At 37.7% G+C, this 21,085-nt stretch overlaps 2 protein-coding genes across 6 annotated transcripts in view; one reads left to right on the top strand and one right to left on the bottom strand.

Annotated features, from left to right (window-relative positions):
• SLC9C2 (solute carrier family 9 member C2 (putative)) overlaps positions 1-21,085 on the bottom strand; it is a 272,343-nt gene that overhangs the window by 244,516 nt on the left and 6,742 nt on the right. For all 5 annotated transcript variants that reach the window (XR_007479644.1, XR_007479647.1, XM_049715795.1 and 2 more), the window contains exons 2-3: positions 19,758-20,127; positions 11,634-11,801 (exon numbers count right to left, since the gene is read on the bottom strand). Coding sequence is in view for 3 of the 5 variants with exons in the window: in XM_049715795.1 (XP_049571752.1) it covers positions 11,634-11,801; positions 19,758-20,112 (523 nt within the window). In the remaining 2 variants the exon portion in view is untranslated. The remainder of the gene's footprint in view (positions 1-11,633; positions 11,802-19,757; positions 20,128-21,085) is intronic.
• TEX50 (testis expressed 50) lies at positions 3,816-5,768 on the top strand. The gene is made up of 2 exons (XM_049716140.1): positions 3,816-4,246; positions 5,168-5,768. Exons 1-2 carry the CDS (start codon positions 3,923-3,925, stop codon positions 5,372-5,374), a joined length of 531 nt encoding a protein of 176 aa, XP_049572097.1. The 5' UTR covers positions 3,816-3,922; the 3' UTR covers positions 5,375-5,768.

The raw sequence follows: 21,085 nt of genomic DNA, 5'->3' as shown, positions 1-21,085 counted from the left end.
CTGGTGGCACAGTGGTTAAGAATCCCCCTGCCAAAGCAGGACACATGGGTTCGAGCCCTAATCCGAGAAGATCCCACATGCTGCGGAGCAACTACAGAGCCTCTGCTCTAGAGCCCGTGAGCCACAACTACTGAGCCCGCGCACCTAGAGCCCATGCTCCCAACAAGAGAAGCCACCACAATGAGAAACCTGTGCACCACAATGAAGAGTAGCCCCCACTCACCGCAACCAGAGAAAACCCGTGTGCAGCAACGAAGACCCAATGCAGCCAAAAATAAAATAAATAAAATAAAATAAATTTTAAAAAAAAGAAGTAACAACTGACACTGCAGAAATACAAAGGATCATGAGAGAATACTACAAGCAGCTATATGCCAATAAAATTGACACCTGGAAGAAATGGACAAATTCTTAGAAAAGCATAACCTTCCAAAACTTAACCAGGAAGAAATAGAAAATAAAAACAGACTGGTCACAAGTAATGAAATTGAAACTGTGATTAAATATCTTCCAACAAACAAAAGCCCAGGACCAGATGGCTTCACAGGCGAATTCTATCAAACATTTAGAGAAGAGCTAGCACCTATCCTTCTCAAACTCTTCCAAAATATAGCAGATGGAGGAACACTCCCAAACTCATTCTATGAGGCCACCATCACCCTGATACCAAAACCAGACAAAGATGTTACAAAGAAAGAAAAATACAGGCCAATATCACTGATGAACATAGATGCAAAAATCTTCAACAAAATACTAGCAAACAGAGTCCAACAGAACATTAAAAAGATCATACACCATGATCAAGTGGGGTTTATCCCAGGAATGGAAGGATTCTTTAACATATGCAAATCAATCAATGTGATACACCATATTAACAAACGGAAGGAGAAAAACCGTATGATCATCTCAATAGATGCAGAAGAAGCTTCTGACAAAATTCAACACCCATTTATGATAAAAACCCTCCAGTAGGCATAGAGGGAACTTACCTAAACATAATAAAGGCCATATATGACAAACCCACAGCCAACATTGTTCTCAACGGTGAAAAATTGAAAGCATTTCCACTAAGACCAACAACAAGACAAGGTTGCCCACTCTCACCTCTCTTATTCAACATAGTTTTGGAAGTTTTAGCCACAGCAATCAGAGAAGAAAAAGAAATAAAAGGAATCCAAATCCGAAAAGAAGAAATAAAACTGTCACTGTTTTCAGATAACATGATACTATACATAGAGAATCCTAAAGATGCTACCAGAAAACTACTAGAGCTAATCAATGAATTTGGCAAAGTAGCAGGATACAAAATTAATGCACAGAAATCTCTTGCATTCCTATACACTAATGATGAAAAATCTGAAAGAGAAATTAAGGTAACACTCCCATTTACCACTGCAACAAAAAGAATAAAATACCTAGGAATAAACCTACCCAAGGAGACAAAAGACCTGTATGCAGAAAACTATAAGACACTGATGAAAGAAATTAAAGATGATACAAACAGATGGAGACATATACCACGTTCTTGGATTGGAAGAGTCAACATTGTAAAAATGACTATACTACCCAAAGCAATCTACAGATTCAATGCAATCCCTATCAAACTACCAATGGCATTTTTCACAGAACTAGAACAAAAAATTTCACAATTTGTAAGGAAACACAAAAGATCCTGAATAGCCCAAGCAATCTTGATAAAGAAAAACGGAGCTGGAGGAATCAGGCTCCTTGACTTCAGACTATACTACAAAGCTACAGTAATCAAGACAGTATAGTACTGGCACAAAAACAGAAATATAGATCAATGGAACAGGATAGAAAGCCCAGAGATAAACCTACGCACATATGTCAACTTATCTTGATAGAGGAGGCAAGAATACACAAGGAGAAAAGACAGCCTCTTCAATAAGCGGTGCTGGGAAAACTGGACAGCTACATGTAAAGGAATGAAATTAGAACACTCCCTAACACCATACACAAAAATAAACTCAAAATGGATTAAAGACCTAAATGCAAGGCCAGAGACTATAAAACTCTTAGAGGAAAACATAGGCAGAACACTCTATGACAAAAATCACAGATCTTTTTTGACCCACCTTCTAGAGATATTGAAATAAAAATAAACAAATGGACCTAATGAAACTTAAAAGCTTTTGCACAGCAAAGGAAACTGTAAACATGATGAAAAGACAACCCTCAGAATGGGAGAAAATATTTGCAAATGAAGCAACTGACAAAGGATTAGTTTCCAAAATATACAAGCAGCTCATGCAGCTCAATATCAAAAAAAACGAACAATCCAATCCAAAAATGGGCAGAAGACCTAAATAGACATTTCTCTAAAGAAGATATACAGATTGCTAACAAACACATGAAAAGATGCTCAACATCAGTAATCATTAGAGAAATGCAAATCAAAACTACAATGAGGTATCACCTCATACCAGTCAGAATGGCCATCTTCAAAAAATCTACAAACAATTGGGCTTCCCTGGTGGCGCAGTGGTTGAGAGTCCGCCTGCCGACGCAGGGGACATGGGTTCGTGCCCCGGTCCGGGAAGATCCCACATGCCGCGGAGCGGCTAGGCCCATAAGCCATGGTCGCTGAGCCTGCGCGTCCGGAGCCTGTGCTCCGCAACAGGAGAGGCCACAACAGTGAGAGGCCCACGTACCGCAAAAAAAAAAAAAAAAAATCTACAAACAATAAATGCTGGAGGGGGTGTGGAGAAAAGGAAACCCTCTTGCACTGTTGGCGGGAATGTAAATTGATACAGCCACTATGGAGAACAGTACGGAAGTTCCTTAAAAAACCAAAAATAGAACTACCATATGACCCAGCAATCCCACTACTGGGCATATAACCTGAGAAAATCACAATTCAAAAAGAGTCATGCACCACAATGTTCATTACAACGCTATTTACAATAGCCAGGACATGGAAGCGACCTAACTGTCCATCAACATGGATGGACAAAGATCCGATGAATGGATAAAGAAGATGTGGCACATATACACAATGGAATTTTGCTCAGCCATAAAAAGAAACGAAATTCAGTTATTTGTAGTGAGGTGGACCTAGAGTCTATCATACAGAGTGAAATAAGTCAGAAAGAGAAAAACAAATACTGTACGCTAACATATATATATGGAATCTTAAAAAAAAAATGGTGCTGAAGAACCTAGGGGCAGGACAGGAATAAAGACATAGAGAATGAACTTGAGTACACTGGGAGGGGAAAGGTAAGCTGGGACGAAGTGAGAGAGTGGCATGGACATATATACACTACCAAATGTAAAATAGATAGCTAGTGGGAAGCAGCCGTATAGCACAGGGAGACCAGCTCGGTGCTTTGTGACCACCTAGAGGGATGGGATAGGGAGGGTGGGAGGGAGATGCAGAGGGAGGGGATTTGGGAGGATATATGTATACATATAGCTGATTCACTTTGTTATACAGCAGAAACTAACACACCATTGTAAAGCAGTTATAGTTCAATAAAGATGTAAAAAAAAAAGGGTTGGAAAGGATATAGGTAAGTTGTTTCCATGAAATTCTATTAAGATAATGACAATTTAAATTTATTAGCTAGCAAAATACTAGTAAAGTATTTGTTTTTCAGAAAACAGAAGAGGCTCAAACTATTCTGGAAAAAAACAAGAAAAAGTGTTCCTAAGAAATCCAAGGTGATTGGCTAGGCAACACCTTTTCAGTCCAGTGTGGTTCTCTATGACATCACTGAATTTATCCCTGAATCACTATGACTGATGATGTTACAGTGATCATCAGTGTATATTTTGCTGACCAGTAAAAGTATCTTCAGTGCTTTGACTGGAACACCATGTTAACTAATACTCAGGGCATTTCTGCTCTGTCTGTAACCAATTTTTGACTATAAATGCTTTTTCCATTTGAGAAAGAAAGATGCCTTCTCAAGGACTATCCCTGATTTTTCCTCTGTTGTTTATCTGCTTCTTCAGGGAGAGCTTCTGCATTTGTGATGGTACTACCTGGACAAAGGTTGGATGGGAGATTTTTCCAGAAGAAACACATCATTTGAAAGTTAAGCCTTCTCCATCTCACTGTCTACCTTACCCTCTGAACAAACTATGCTGCAATTTTGCTAGTACGGATATATTTCAGTGTCTTTTACATCTTATTTATATTTTAGTACAAGTTCTCTTTTCAATCCTGTCTGTTTTATCTGCTCATTACCTGTGGCTGAAATGGAAGAAACACAAAAAAAAGGTGAATTAGTGATGCAAATAATAATAGTTATAGAATATCAAAGAGTTTAAAAGATAAGATTATCATCTTCTTTGAGAGAAAGAACCATGTCTTATTCTTCTTCATAACCTCCCCAATTTCCACCATTCATCCCCAGCATGTAGCAGTTTCTTGCATATGTCAGGTGTTCAGCAAAGGTGTACTCAATTAGAAGGTCCTTAAAATAACCTGTTAATTTTAGATAGTTTTAAGTTACGAAACACACCAAGAAAGTAGTGAGCTACAGTGAATAGAATGCATAGGAAGTGAAGGTATCTGTCTGGGCCCTTAGGTAAGTCATTGTCTCTTTCTCAGCTGCCTGATCCATAAAATTAAGGATATGGAACGACATTTTGTTAGATCCCTTCCCGATCTGTCTAAGAAAGCTAAGTATACAAAAGTTGGCATGTATTTTTTTAATGGACTGCAAACTAATTTCTAATTTTAGTATAACTTTCTGGAAAATAGCACTCTTAAACTAATTTCCCACTTTGCCAGTGACACCATATTTTGAGGCAATCTTAAAAGCTCATTGACCTTCACAACAATTAGATATTTATAAAATTACTATGACTTTATCACATTATACCTTAAGGTTGTTTAGTAAAGGAAAATATTTTATTAATATTCAAATAATTCCTCCCAGCAGAATGCTCTAATCACAGAAAGTACTTATTAAATGTTTGCCGATGGTGATAATGATCACTATAACCTTATACAAGGGCATATAAAAAAGAGCATTTCTTCTGCATTTATACCTTTCATCTACAGTAACTTTTTCTTTGCATAAATAACTAACATGTGGTATTTGGAGTTTAAGTGTATATATCCAGAAAACAAATTTAATTTGAACTACAGTAATAAAAAAATCTCTAATATGTTTTTTTCTCCTTTTAACTGAAGAAACAAGCCTCCTTAGATACAGCTGGTAATGATCTAGAAAGCCAGCCCATCTATGACATTGACCAAATACTCTGCAGACCGGTGGCCACAACATCAATGATCCCCAAGTACCCGAATCAGGTGTCCCATCATCCTCCAGCTAAGAAAGTCAAGCACCAAAAACTAAAGGGGAAGAAGAGTGAAGGAGAAGGAGCCAGAGGATACTAGACATATCCATATGCAAATATAGCTCAGTCCATTATGAAGACTACACAAGAAATCTATTGCGAGAACTCATGTAAGGACAAAAATCGTTCTTTGGCATCCTTTGTAAATTTTTTGCCAGGTTCTTTAAGGAAACCTTCCAACAAAGTCTGGATTGAACAGTTATTTCTATTCAGCTAAAACGGCTCCATACTCACTAAAAGTAATGGGGAAAGACTGTATACGATCACTGCTTCGTGTTTAAGTGCTTTGTCCTTTTCAATGCGTTCGATTACTAATCATTAAGCAATGTGTAGAACAGAATCTTCATTTAGTGTTTCAGTAAATCTCTGATTTAAATAATATTTGTGATTTTTCTTAGTTTCCTGAGCAAATTTTATGGCCACACTGAGACGTTTAATTTCCCATCTCATATTGTTAAAATGGTACGGAAATACTAAGGAACAGATTAATTTTTTAAAGTATAAATGTTTCCATTTTCAGTAAAATAAATGAGGAATTAAGTATCAACACTTTTTTAATTTCAAGCTTTTGTTGATAAGATGCCTCAGTTTTTTAAAATATTCCACACTTTTGTTGATCAGTCACCTCAATTTTTTTTTAAAATATGGTTTCCATATTTTCCAAACAAAAGTTGAGAGACTGGTCTGAGACTAGGACAGATTTTCTTAACAACATGTTGAAGAATCCCAGAAAAATATACCAGATCTATAATATACCTCCCATCAATATAAGGGGAAAAAAACTTTTAAAAAAACAATCCTTTGTACAGTAATAGATAATGCTACAGTCTTTATAAATAACAGAAGAGAACAGTGCCTGCCTTGGGTTATTGTGGATTATTAAAAGTTTGTTTATGGTTCCACTTTCCACTCCCCTACTTACTTCCACTCTTCCCTAACCACAACCCTACTCCCACATGTCCATGAATGTCTGCTCCGTACCTTCAGAGCTCTGAACTGTCAACTAATTCCCTCTAAGAGAACACTGATATGTATCTCTATTAATGGAGGACCCTTGAACACTTCAAAAGTCTACGAACCTCGAAGACCCAATGAAATTTATCTCTAATAGTCAAATTTTCAGTAGTATAGAGGAGTCTCTTGGGTAGGGAGTCCTCAGCCCCGTAAACCTCTCATCATTAGAGCAAGAAATGGAAGTGGTTTATACTCTTGTTCAGTCTGAATTAAACAAATGTTACATTTTATGTTGCGTAGTTTGTGTTTTGACATTTCACAGCTACATTACCATGAAGCGCCAATCCTTGCAATCCCATCATTGATCTGGAAACAGAAGACTAGTTTATAGTATTATAGTCTTCTTATCTTCATCACTAGGAAATGGTAGGTCTAATTCCCCTAAGACTGTAAGGACCCAAACTAAACAGATGGACATGAGGGAGATGGAAAGTGGGGCAGGCACGCGGCCTTTAGCATGACCGTTGGCTTGGCGGTTAGAGGTCCCGCTCTGCCAACAGTCAGCCTCACAGTGGTCCTCATGGCAGAGAGTGCAGTGAGAGGTGGATCGCGTCCTTCTCCCTCGGGCCCTCCAGGCCCTCTGGCTTCGGGCCTGGCAGGTGAGCTGGGAGGCCCAGGGACAGGCTGAGGGCTATGTCCCACAGAGCTCCAGAGCACTCGCCAAAGCCGCCCACTGGCCAGGCCCAGGCCTGGAAGCAGCAACGAATCTCTCTCCCATCCCCACCTCCTCGACCAAAGGGCGGTGACATCTCCATGGGTCCCGGCCACTGTTTGGGTGCCCTGAGGAGTCAGAGGGCCAGTTGGGTCCTGGGCACCTGGCTTCCTCAGTGATGACAGCTGGGCAGGGTCTGGGGACCTGGCCCTAAGGGTTCCGCCAGCTGAGATCTGCCTCCTCAGCCGGGGCTGGGCACTGGCGGGAGGACTCAGACTGGGTGCTGGACAAACGCTCCCTGGCAGGGTAGCCGGCTCATGCAGGGACCCCTCCTCTTGGCCAGGCCTGGACCTCAGAGGATGAAAGTAGAGCCTTGGGATCTTGCCCTTGTCAGAACACAGAATAATGTTTATTTTGGTGGAGGTTTACAGGAACATCGTGACCTGACCATGACCTGACCTCAAGAACAAAGAATCTGACACCAAGACGTTTGCAACAACTAACCATGACCCTCCCTCACCTTTCCTATAAAAGGGCTTTGCTGAAAGCCTTCAGGGAGTTCGGGGTTTTTAAGGTATAAGCCCCCACCTCCTTGCATGGCCCTGCAATAAACCTTTCTGTGCTCCAAACTCCAACGTTTTGGTATTGTTTGGCCTCACTGCATGTCAGACACAGGGACTTGCATTTGATAACAAAACCAATGAAACTTAACACCATAAGCCCCAAACTTTCAGAAAAGTTACAGCAAAATTTGTTCCTGGATTGTGTTTTCTAAATGCCATGGGTCATTCTTCAAAAATGGATTTTACACAGAACTAGAACAAAAAATTTCACAATTTGTATGGAAACACAAAAGACCCTGAATAGCCAAAGCAACCCTGAGAACAAAAAATGGAGCTGGAGGAATCAGGCTCCCTGACTTCAGACTATACTACAGAGCTACAGTAATCAAGACAGCATGGTACTGGCACAGAAACAGAAATATAGATCAATGGAACAGGATAGAAAGCCCAGAGATAAACCCATGCACATATGGTCACCTTATCTTTGATAAAGGAGGCAAGAATATACAGTGGAGAAAAGACAGCCTCTTCAATAAGTGGTGCTGGGAAAACTGGACAGCTACATGTAAAAGTATGAGATTAGAACACTCCCTAACACCATACACAAAAATAAGCTCAAAATGGATTAAAGACCTAAATGTAAGGCCAGACACTATCAAACTCTTAGAGGAAAACATAGGCAGAACACTCTATGACATAAATCACAGCAAGATCCTTTTTGACCCACCTCCTAGAGAAATGGAAATAAAAACAAAAGTAAACAAATGGAACCTAATGAAACTTAAAAGCTTTTGCACAGCAAAGGAAACCATAAACATGACGAAAAGACAACCCTCAGAATGGGAGAAAATATTTGCAAATGAAGCAACTGACAAAGGATTAATCTCCAAAATTTACAAGCAGCTCATGCAGCTCAATAACAAAACAACAAACAATCCAATCCAAAAATGGGCAGAAGACCTAAATAGACATTTCTCCAAAGAAGATATACAGATTGGCAACAAACACATGAAAGAATGATCAACATCATTAATCATTAGAGAAATGCAAATCAAAATTACAACAAGATATCATCTCACACCAGTCAGAATGGCCATCATCAAAAATTCTACAAACAATTGGGCTTCCCTGGTGGCGCAGTGGTTGAGAGTCCGCCTGCCGATGCAGGGGACGCGGGTTCGTGCCCCTGTCCAGGAGGGTCCCACATGCTGCGAAGCGGCTGGGCCCGTAAGCCATGGCCGCTGAGCCTGCGCATCCAGAGCCTGTGCTATACAACGGGAGAGACCACAACAGTGAGAGGCCCGTGTACCACAAAAAAAAAAAAAAAAAAAAAAATCTACAAACAATAAATGCTGAAGAGGGTGTGGAGAAAAGGGAACACTCTTGCACTGCCAGTGGGAATGTAAATTGATACAGCCACTATGGAGAACAGTATGGAGGTTCCTTAAAAAACTACAAATAGAACTACCATATGACCCAGCAATCCCACTACTGGGCATATACCCTAAGAAAACCATAATTCAAAAACAGTCATGTACCAAAATGTTCATTGCAGCTCTATTTACAATAGCCAGGACATGGAAGTAACCTAAGTGTCCATCATCAGATGAATGGATAAAGAAGATGTGGCACATATATACAATGGAATATTACTCAGCCATAAAAAGAAATGAAATTGAGTTATTTGTAGTGAGGTGGATGGACCTAGAGTCTGTCATACAGAGTGAAGTAAGTCAGAAAGAGAAAAATAAATACCGTATGCTAACACATATATATGGAATCTAAGAAAAAAAAAAGTCATGAAGAACCTAGGGGTAAGACAGGAATAAAGATACAGACCTACTAGAGAATGGACTTGAGGATATGGGGAGGGGGAAGGGTAAGCTGTGACAAAGTGAGAGAGTGGTATGGACATATATACACTACCAAACGTAAAATAGATAGCTAGTGGGAAGCAGCCGCACAGCACAGGGAGATCAGCTCGGTGCTTTGTGACCACCTAGAGGGGTGGGATAGGGAGGGTGGGAGGGAGGGAGACGCAAGAAGGAAGAGATATGGGAACATATGTATATGTATGACTGATTCACTTTGTTATAAAGCAGAAACTAACACACCATTGTAAAGCAATTATACTCCCATAAAGATGTTTAAAAAAAAAAGGATTTTAAATTATATAATGTGAATTTCACCTACAATACCTATTCATGAAGGGATCAATTAAATTCTTCGCTATTTTCTTTTTGCATATATATATATACATACATATATATATAAAATCACAAAATCGAAGGTATTGACAGAAATAATGCCCCTAGAAAATATTCAATACAAGTGGACAATTACATATAAAATAATCTACAAAGTATAACTCATCTTTTTCTTCCCAAATATGCTACCTTCCCTCAATTTCCTTACTTCTATTAATTCTCCCAGTACCCTTCTCATTTTACTAATAAGCAAGCTCCTTATGGCTGCCATATGAATCTTCCTAAATATCACTCTAAACCTCTTCCTCGTCTACGTAAAATCTTTCAGTGGCTTCCAACAGCTACAGAAATGAAATCACCTTAGCCTGACATTTGGGAGTATAATCTGACTGTAAAAATAGTAGCATCATTCTTCGAGTGTGATCACACACCAGGAGTTGTGCTAAGTGCTTAATATCATCTCATCTCATTCTCACAACGACGCCCGCAAGAGGTAAGAACTATTATTGGCTCCCTTTTCTGGAAATTAAGACTGAAGTATAAAGAATTTAAGTATTTTGTCCAAGGTCACATAGGTTTCAAGTAGAGACACCAGTATTTAAACTCTAGCAATCTGATTCAAAAGCCCATGTACTTCTCCCTGTGTCGTAGCCTAGCTGTGTAAATTATGACTTGCTATTCTAGTAAGGCAATCTCATCACTTCTTCCCCAACATGTCACTTTCATTCATAAGATTTTGCTCACACCCTTTCCCCTTACACTGTGTATGCAAATCCCACCCTTTCTTCAAGCCCCACCTCAACTCCACCATGCTCTGACTTCATGTTCTCTGACCACCCCACAGCATGTACCACTTGCTCTGCCCCTTTTAACCCTTAATTATAGTCTTTCTGATATTGTTATTTAACTCTAGAGTGTGTCTACAGGTTATCATCCCTCGCCTAACAAATGTCCAGAGGGCAGGAACAATTAATTGTACCACAACGGTGCTATGCTCATAGTGGGCATTTAATAAATGCTTGCTAAAAAAACACAAATGCAGATAACTATGTAAAATGAATGCCATGAACTTCCTTAGTACTAGTTTTTTAACCAATGTTTGTATGCCTACATAATTACACAGGTATATCTTCGTGAAATCTCTAAGCTCTATTCTACAGGATTACAGAAATGATGTAAGAAAAATATTAGTGAAACTCAAAACAGTACATAGTTTTTTGACCTTTGATTAAAGCATAACATACATATAGAAAAGTGCAAAATTTATAAGTGTACAGCTCAATGAATTTTCACAAATGAGCACACCTTGTAAACAGCAACCAAATTAAGAAAAAAATATTATGCCCCAGAAGTCCCCCTCATGCCACAATGATACCTGCTATTCTGACTTCTACCACCATAGATTAATTTTGCCTAGCAAACCATTTTAAATTATTACAATTGTTTCTACCTGGGGAATCAAATATATTCCTCAAGTATGCCATTTTTTTTAAACATTTAAGAAATGGTCCACTCTGCCTAGGTCTCTCAGAAAATGGCCTTGAACATATTTTATACACATATTCTTATAGAAAATTATTGGTGAAATTGTTAGAAGGTGATAAATCAACCAGCTTCCAACCAATATAGTTTCTATTAAGTACAATGTTTTAGGCCAATAGCAAAATAGCAACAACAACAACAAAAAAGGCAGATTTCACATATTATCACCACCAGTGACTATGGTTAGGCCTACAAATAAAACATCTTGATAGAAGGTGAAAATGTTTATCACCTCTTTGCTTTGTTAAATACATAGCCTATAACCCTGTAACTTGAGTCAGTTTTCTACTTTCTACTTTCCCTACCTTGTGAGCTCCTTACCTGCCCGGTCCAGGAACTCAACACACTCAGTCTGGGAATACCGAGCAGCAACATCTCGAGCTCGCTCTTCCTGGAAGTTCAGAGATTCTATATCAACATCCAATTCCACCAGTGCTTTCAAAGTTTCCAAACGACCCCAGGCTGCAGCACAGTGTAGGAGTGTGTAACCTAACAAATAGAATGAGGATGGTCAGGTCAAGAAGACTGTGCTGTTTTAGGCTATTTTATGGACTAGAAGATCACAATGGCAATCAGGTATTGAACAATTACTACAGGCTAGGCACTATTCTAAGTGCTTTACATACAGTAAATTCATTTAGTTCATAAAAACCCCATGAGGTCAGAACTATTATAATCCCTATTTTACAGATAAGGAAACAGAGGTCCAGAGAAGCTAAACTTGCCCAAGGAACACAGCCAGTAAATGATGAACACAAGGCACCAACACAGGCAATCTGAACTCTGAGCTCTTCAACATCTTCTTAAGGAAGATGGCAATCTCCCTAACAGTCATCTACTGGAACACAATTAGACCTATGACTTTAGCCTAAGGAATCTGCATCAACTCTAATTACTCTATTATCGCTAACACAATCATACAAATTACTACAACTGGTATGCCTTTGGTTTGGAAATTAATCATTTGAATTAAAATGGAAATGATGACCTATCCAATTAGAAAGTTATTTCTAAGATTTACTGAGGCAACTACCATGAGATATAATTGTAAAGGTGAAAAACATGGGCGGCATCTTTAAAATGTTTTCAGACTGGTTTAAAAAAATCAAGTCAAAACTGATTGTTTTAACTTACCCATGAGGATACATTTGTGATTCACTTAACTTGGCCAAAGAGGCATGTAGTACTACAAGAAGAGTTGAGCAGAAGAATGAACTAGCATGTATTAAAGGTATTAAGTACTAGGTACTTTATGGGCTACTACTTCATTCAATCCTTCCACTAACACTATGAGGTAGGTTATTATCAGCCCCATTAAAGGATACAGAGGAAAGTGCAGATCAGAAAGACTATACCTTGCCTAAGGCCACACTGGTAGTAAGCAGCCAAAGCAAAATCAAACCCAGATCTGTTGCCAAATAAAAGGTTTATAACGAAAAGGAAATAGCACTCAAATGTGTGCCACTGGTTAGAGTAGGGAAAGAGAGAACAAGGACTCCTCCACTTCCTTCCAGAAACCTCCCCCTTGGCTTCCTATTTACCACATTCCCACAGTCCTGGGTCTCAGACCAAGTTGTAAACTATCTTTGTCTTGAGGCTATCATAACCAGAAGGGATAATAAAGAATTAATAAGGAATCAAAAGGAGCATGAAGTAAGCTACTCCAGGGTCAGCCAAAAGTGGAATTACCTCCCTTCTTTGGCCCAACTCTTTTTTTTAATGTTACAACAGTGAGACATTTCAGAACACCAAGAGATAAAGACTGGCCCAAGAATGTGATCATGGCTTTAGCCCCTACAAAATGGAGGGCCAAGAAATACCCAGATACCAACCCTCATTGTTCCTGCCTTCCGAAGATGCATTTCTTCAGCCAAACGGCCCAGGGCCCCTGGTTTGCTGGGAGAGGGGGACACTATCTACGGAAAGGACACTGCAATAGCAGGAGCAGGAGGCCATTCCAAATGAGATATTCTGGGTCCTGATATTGCTTTTCTCAAGGCTGAAGTTACAGGCCAGGCCAGCAATAACATCTAAATTTTTTTCCTATTTTTTAATATACATAGTTTAAAAACAAGAAAACATGATTTCTAAACAGACACAGGCTTTGACCAAGGAATTTAAAACCTATGGGTTTAAACCATGGGTTTAAAAAAACCATTGTATGTTTTCTTTTTCCCCTTGTGAGAGATGGTGTGTTTTCTGGAAGAAAACACACAGATCTTTGTACTATATGAACCCCATAGCCTTCCCAGGAAAAGAAGAACATTTAAATAAGATGATTTCAAAAGCATCCAGACAAGAAGGGGATTTTCCTAAAGTTCTCCCATAATATTGGCAATGAGTATTTGATCCCAGAAGAGAGATACAGAAGGCTACATTTAGAAATCCCAGCAGGAAGAAAGGGACCATAAATGGAATTCTGAAAAATTGGGATTGGTTCTAAGAGAAAAATAATTTCTTTGTGGAAGACTACTGGTTACTAAATAGAGAGAGTCAACTGAGTAGATAGTTCACAGTAAGGCAAAAGATCAGACAAGAAGAAAAGTAATCTTTCTCCTCTATGCAGGCACTGTTCTGTGTGCTTCACAAGTATCAACTCATTTAATCCTCACTACAATCCTATGACGTAGGCACGAGTATTTTTCTCATTTATAGATGAGGAAACAAAAGCATGGAGAGGATAAGTACTTTTCTCAAGGTTGCTATAAATTGATGAAGGTCATTAATAAGGTCAAAATCCAAAAACTCCGATGATGATAGTCACAAACAAGTAATAGGCCATGGAACAAAATACTCACCTACCTAGAATATTTTTCACAATCTGCGTACCACCAGCAGTACCAGACTCTTTGAATTCCCCAAATCCTGTTGTTTCATGTCTCTATAACTTTGCATATACTGCTTTTTTCTGACTGATACAGTAATTACAGTAGAAAAATAAAAAATAGAAGTATAAATTTTATATTTACTTAGCATTAATACTGGTATTTTGTAAAACTGAGTTCAGAATTCATTTTTTTAATTAGTGTAACTAATACACTTTATTTTTTATTTATTTATTTACTTTTTATTTATTTTTTGGCTGCGTTGGGTCTTCATTGTTGCATGCAGGCTTCCTCTAGTTGTGGCGAGCAGGGGCTACTCTTTGTTGCAGTGCACGGGCTTCTCATTGCGGTGGCTTCTCCTGTTGTGGAGCACAGGCTCTAGGCACGCGGGCTTCAGTAGTTGTGGCACACGGGCTTAGTTGCTCCATGGCATGTGGGATCTTCCCAGACCAGGGCTCAAACCCGTGCTCCCTGCATTGGCAGGTGGATTCTTAACAGTGGTGCCACCAGGGAAGCCCACTAATACACTTTAAATACAAAAATGTATAAGCATAAGATATCAGATAAAAGCATAACTATCAAATAGGAATATTAAGTATATATTGTCATTCTATTAGCAATATAAATTGTCAGATAAAACAAATCAAAATTAAAGATTAAAAAACAAATACTAGGGACTTCCCTGGTGGTACCGTGGTTAAGAATCCGCCTGCCAATGCAGGGGACACGGGTTTGAGCCCTGGTCCGGGAAGATCCCACATGCTGCAAAGCAACTAAGCCCTTGCGCCACAGCTACTGAGTCCGCGTGCCACAACTACTGAAGCCCGCGTGCCTAGAACCTGTGCTCTGCAACAAGAGAAGCCACCGCAATGTGAAGCCCACACACCACAACAAAGAGTAGCCCCCACTCACCACAACTAGAGAAAGCCCACGCAGCAACGAAGACCCAATGCAGCCAAAAATTAATTAATTAATTAATTAATTTTAAAAAACACAAATACTATAAAAATGAAGAAACTATAATCATGAAAATTGCAAATAAAACATTATTTGATTTTTTAAGTGTGTCAATGGTATCAACAGGATATTTCTGTACAAATTTTTTCAGCTACTGAAGTTTTTCTCACTCAACATTAGTTGGAAGTAGTTATAAACCAATACCAAATATTTTCCTTCGAATTACCTCAACTCTAATTTTAAAAGAGAGAGATATCTCCGAACAGCTTTTTGCTTTTTTGATAGAACTGCAATCTTTTTATTGAGAGTAAGTTGTAATCTTTATCGCCAAAGAAAACATTGCTGGTTCATATTTGTCTTTTTTAGTTTCCACATATACAGAGAGAGATTCCATTTCAGTTTCCTGATCAATTTCAAAACTATGAGATTCACATTCTACTTGTTTGGGAAGTTTGTGAACTTAAGAATTATTCTTACAATAGAAATTTTGTAATACCACAATATGGACCGTTTAAGTTTGTAATCTTCAGTTAGTCTTTTTATATACACTGAGCAATTAAATCATTGAAATTGTTCTCAACCCATAAATGAGTCTGATTTCATATTTTTTAAATACCAAATAAAACTATTATACCTATAAAAAGGCCAGTATTTCATTACCTAAAATAGTGGGTAAGTATACCAGAATAACAACAATATTGTAACACTAAAATCTGATAGTACAGTTACTATACTGCCTGCCATGACCAATCCTTCAACCTCCTTTGTCTGGTAAACTCTTGGTCATTCTTCAAGATTCAATATATTGGACTGCCGTGGCAGTCCAGTGGTTAAGATTCCGCGCTTCCACTGCAGGGGGCGCGGGTTTGATCCCTGGTCAGGCAACTAAGATCTCGCATGCTGGGCGGTGCAGCCAAAAAAAAAAAAAAAAAAATTCAATATAGTGCCTCCTCTGTGAAGCCTTCCTTGACCATGTCCAACACTTCCACGTAAAGTTGACTAATCTCTCCTCTGAGCTATCACTGTACCCTGTCCCACTGTATATTAATTATCTATTTACACATATGTTTTCTGCTAAACTGTGAACTAGTCCAAGTTTGTTGAATTCACTCATCTTTCCCAAGTTCCCAGCACAAGACCTGGCTAGTCCTCCATCCTTAACAAATGTTTGCTGATTGTATGGAAAGACAGAGTTTAAAACAGTAATTAGTTCTGATCATGCCTGTTTGAGTATGGCCAGGTTTAGAGACCAAAGCCTTGCCAGAACCAGAGGAGGTTCCACCATCAATAAACTGCAAACTGCACACACCTGTCCTTGGCTCAAACAGAAAAAAAGGCACTTCCCAATACACCAGAAGTCAGCAGTACAGAGAGCTGAGACTGTAAGAACTGTTTCATTCTCCTCCCTTTGGATCAAAAGTGTCCAATTCTTCAGTATTTAAAAGGAAAGGAAATCCTGAAAGCAATGTGATCCATCAATCACCTGGAAAATCATTTTCCTTCCTATCCATCTGAGTATCATCCACAAATAAATGGCATACATCTTCTTACTTTAGAGATATCTACCTGCAGTTCTTCAACCAGAAGTCCCTTAATTTTAGGCCAATGGCTTCTTATGTTCCAAAAATTAATAGTGTTCACATATACGCACACAATTATCATCCTTTAAAAAAAAAAAGAAAATTCTGTCATTTGTGACGTGGATGAACCTCAAGGGCATTATACTAAGTGAAATAAGCCAGATAGAAAAAGCCAAATACTGCATGGTATCACTTATATGTGGAATCTAAAATAAAAATTATAAGTTAAACCCATGGAAACAGAGTAGAAAAGTGGTTACCAGGGGCTTGAGGGGTGGGGTAAACAGGGAGGGGTTGGTAAAAGGGTACAAACTTTCAGTTACAAGATGAAAAAGGTCTGAGGACCTAATGTATAACATGATGACTATAGTTAATAACTATATTGTATAACTGAAATTTGCTGAGAGTAGAACATAAATGTTCTCCCCCCAAAAAAATGCAAAAAACCCTGAATTGATCTGTTCTCCCACATGAACAAGCTCATGGGAACTGAGTCAATACCAACCAAACAAGAAATTTACTGGTAAACTGTAATGTAATTCATTATTTTATAATGATTAAAATAATAATTGTCAAATTGGTACAATTAGGTTTGCCAGTTCATGCATACTTTCCATTATAAAATCATCTTCATGGAATGCCAAATAAGCTTAGAATTTCCCAAATCATCAAGTCCTGGTTCCTTTTAATTTACCAGTTCTCTCAATTTCTCTCCTCTCCATTTTACTATAAGCAGCAAGAAGCAAGCAGGATGCACCTTCAACCTCTGCTAAACAAGATTTCATGGCAAGCATGATATCAGAATGAAGAAATGGATTATCTTAGAGCACATCATCAAACTTGAAAGACTGTACACCTATATCCACACAAGAGGATACCTAACAAGAGGATGGCAATACTCATATCAACTAGTCAGAACACCACCTTCCTTGAATAGTACTAGAGGCACACTGTCAGATATTGATTTGGGGCTCTCATTTTCTTTTATGTAGTATGATTTTAGATATTACTATCAGTCCCATTTTTTGGGTGAAGAAACTGTAGCATGGAAAGGTTATATAATTTGCCCAAGTCATAGGTAAGATTCAATACTAGGTAAGTTTGCTTCAGGTTTTCAATAGCCTTAAGGAAGGCTTCTTCTGTTCCTATTTCCCTAAAAGCTTTCATCATGAACGAGTGCTGCATTTTCTTTCAAAAGACTTTTCTACATCTATTGATATGATCATGTGGTTTTGTTTATTTAATCTTTTAATGTAGTGAATTATACTAACATTTTTTTCTAATGTTAAAACCATCCTGCATTAATGGGATAAACCCAACCTAGTCCAATAAATGTTTTAACACACAATCTTAGATTCAATTTGTTAATATTTTATTTAAGATGTTTGCATCTGTGTTATTAAATGACTGGCCTATAATTTTCCTTTCTAGTGCTGTCCTTAACTAGTTTTGCTATAAAAGTTATCTCTCATAAAATAAGTTAAGTAGTTTTCCAACTCTCTTTACATTCTCTGGAACCTTTGTATCAGCTAGAGATTACTTCTTCCCTACAAGTGTAGTAAACCTTACCTTTTAAAACATTTGAGTTTGAAATTAGGTGGGGGTGGGACAATGAGGCAGATTTTGATTACTTATTCAATTTTTTTAAATAACTATTGTTCTAGTCAAGTTCCTAGTTTTTTCTTGAATCAATTTTGGTAATTTATATTTTATTGGAAAATTGTCCATTTCATCCAAGTTTTCAAATGTACTGTCACAAAGTTGTTTATGATACTTTCTAGGAATTTTTTAAATCTTAGTTTTTCCTGTGTGAATGCTTCATTTTTAAAATTCCAAATGTTGTTTATGCTCTCTCTTTCTTATAACACATATCAAAAACTATCAATATTATCAAAGGTTTTTCAACTCTTTTTCACTAAACCAGATTTTGGTTTTGTTGATTCTATTGTGGTTTTTTGTTTGTTTGTTTGTTTGTTTTTTGGTGGGTTTTTTTGGCTGCACTGTACAGCTTGCAGGATCAGGGATCTTAGTCAACAAGGGATCGGACTGAACCTGGGACACCTGCAGTGGAAGAGTGGAGTACTAACCACTGGACCACCAGGGAATTCCCTCTCTATTGTTTCTTTATTTTCAATGTCATTATTTTACTCTATTATTTTCTCTTCTTCTTTATTTGGATTTTCAGTTGTTCTTTTTCTAACTCCTTGAGTTAAATACACTGCTTTCTAATTTTCAATATTTCTTATATTCTAATATATGCATTAAATTAGAATTTTAGTTTTATTCCACAGGTTCTGACATAACTAGATCCTGTTGCCACTTAAATATTTCATAATTTCTATTATATCTTTTGTCACCAACAGATAATTTAAAGTGTGTTTTTGTTTCCAAAATTATAGGAATTTTCAGTTATCTTTTTGTTACTATTTTCTAATTTTATTTTATTGTTGTCAGAGACCACAGACTGCATGCTACGGATTCTTTGGTATTTGTAGACACTTCCTTTATGGCCTAACATATCAATTTTTAAAATTGTTCCATGTGAGCATGAAGAAAATGTATAGTCCCTATTTGCTAAAGATCATTGTTTTATTTTCTACAATGACCATGTTTTATATTTGCAATCTGAAAAAACAAGTGACTGAATTTAAAGAGTTAATTGGATAATGACTACAAAAAATAAATCTTCAAAGGAAAGAGATAATAATATTATTGAGCATTTACTGTATACCAACTTTATATTTATCATATTTAATCTTCATAACCTATAAGGAAAACCCTATAAAGAAAATACAATCATCCCCATTTTGTAGATGAAACAGAGACACAAAAAGATTAAGTAACTTGCCCTAGTCACACAGCTAATAAATAGTGAATTCTGTGTTCTTAACTACTATGCTATACTAAATACATCAACATGCATATACACACATTCATATGTGTGTATACACACACACACACACACACACACAACATATGCAAAATATAAAGCAGGCACATCAAATTTATCCAAATTTAAAGATAATACATAGCATCTTTAGGTAGTCATAAGTAATACTGATAAGAGAAAAAAGACGAAATACCTCTGGTGGTTTTTTCATTCAGATTCACACCATATTTGGCTAAAGCTCTAATCACATCACTTTGCCCAGCCATGCAAGCTGCATACAACAAATTTCTCCCAACAATGTCTTCTTCCAAGAGTAACTGCATGGCCTGTTCATGGTGAGGGTTCTCAGGATCCTCAAAAATCTTCTGCAAACCTTCTACATCCCCTGTGAGAGCAGGGGGTAAGAGGGGATTAATGGTGACAGTTTCCTCTGCTTCTTTGGATTCTTCTTCTTCTTCTTCATTATCATCTTCTTCCTCTTCTTCTTGCTGTGAGAAAAATATTGATTTTTCTGAACTCTCTGACTCTGGGGGTCCTTCTGACTCCATTAACTCCAAAAATACCTGAGACCAAAAAAAGTAATAGAAATCTACTCAAACAAATCATTATTTATTTATTTGTTTGATCACTCAACTGACATTCAGTCAACTGAATGAAATGAAAGTACTTAACTGGTTCAAAATAAACCAGTTATAAAATAAGATACTGCATCCATTCAATCAATAAAGTTTATTGTGCACCAACACACTGCCTGAATATATACTAAAATGCTGAATGTGTGATGTAAACAGTAAATTCAGTAGGAACAGGAGAAGAAATATCAACCTGGGTGAGATTCATTAGGAAAAGATTGAAAGAGAATGTTAAAGAGGCTCACCTGCCTAAACAAGGGTCCGTGGTGGGGAGAAGTGAGAAATACAGCTGGATCACTGAAGCCAGATTATTAAGAACTTAAAAATCAGGCACTGACATTTAGACAGAATTCATTCACTCAGTAATACTTACTGAAAGCCTACTAATATACTAAGTGCTGTATAGGTACTATGTAAATTACCAAGAAAAATCAAATTTATTTCCTGCCCTTAACAACTTACTATTACAAAGGAGAAAATATGACATGTACAAAATAAGTGTAATAAATGGTGACAAGTGCTAAGAATCATAAAATATGAAGTGCTATGGGAGTTTAGAAGGGACCAGATTAAGTCCTGGTAAAGTTAATCAAGTAAGTCTTAATAGTACTCACTTTGTCAGAACACATATTAAATTGGGGATGATTCAGAGAAGAGTAGCATCGTTCCCTCATGTGTACAAAAATGTTTGCAGCTGTTCATAAAAGCAAAAATCCTGGGCAGGAAAAAAAATCCAATGCCTATGAACAGGAGCATAAACTGTGGTATATTCACACAAAATTGTATATGGTAGTCAAAATGAAGAAATTACAGTAATATACTATGTGGAAGGCAGCTTCTGATATGGCTCCCATGACCCTACCCCACCTCCTGGTAACCTCCGGCCAAC

Source organism: Orcinus orca, chromosome 1 (genome assembly GCF_937001465.1).
Source record: "Orcinus orca chromosome 1, mOrcOrc1.1, whole genome shotgun sequence".
Taxonomy (NCBI): domain Eukaryota; kingdom Metazoa; phylum Chordata; class Mammalia; order Artiodactyla; family Delphinidae; genus Orcinus; species Orcinus orca.
This window is presented reverse-complemented; position numbering and strand designations above follow the sequence as displayed.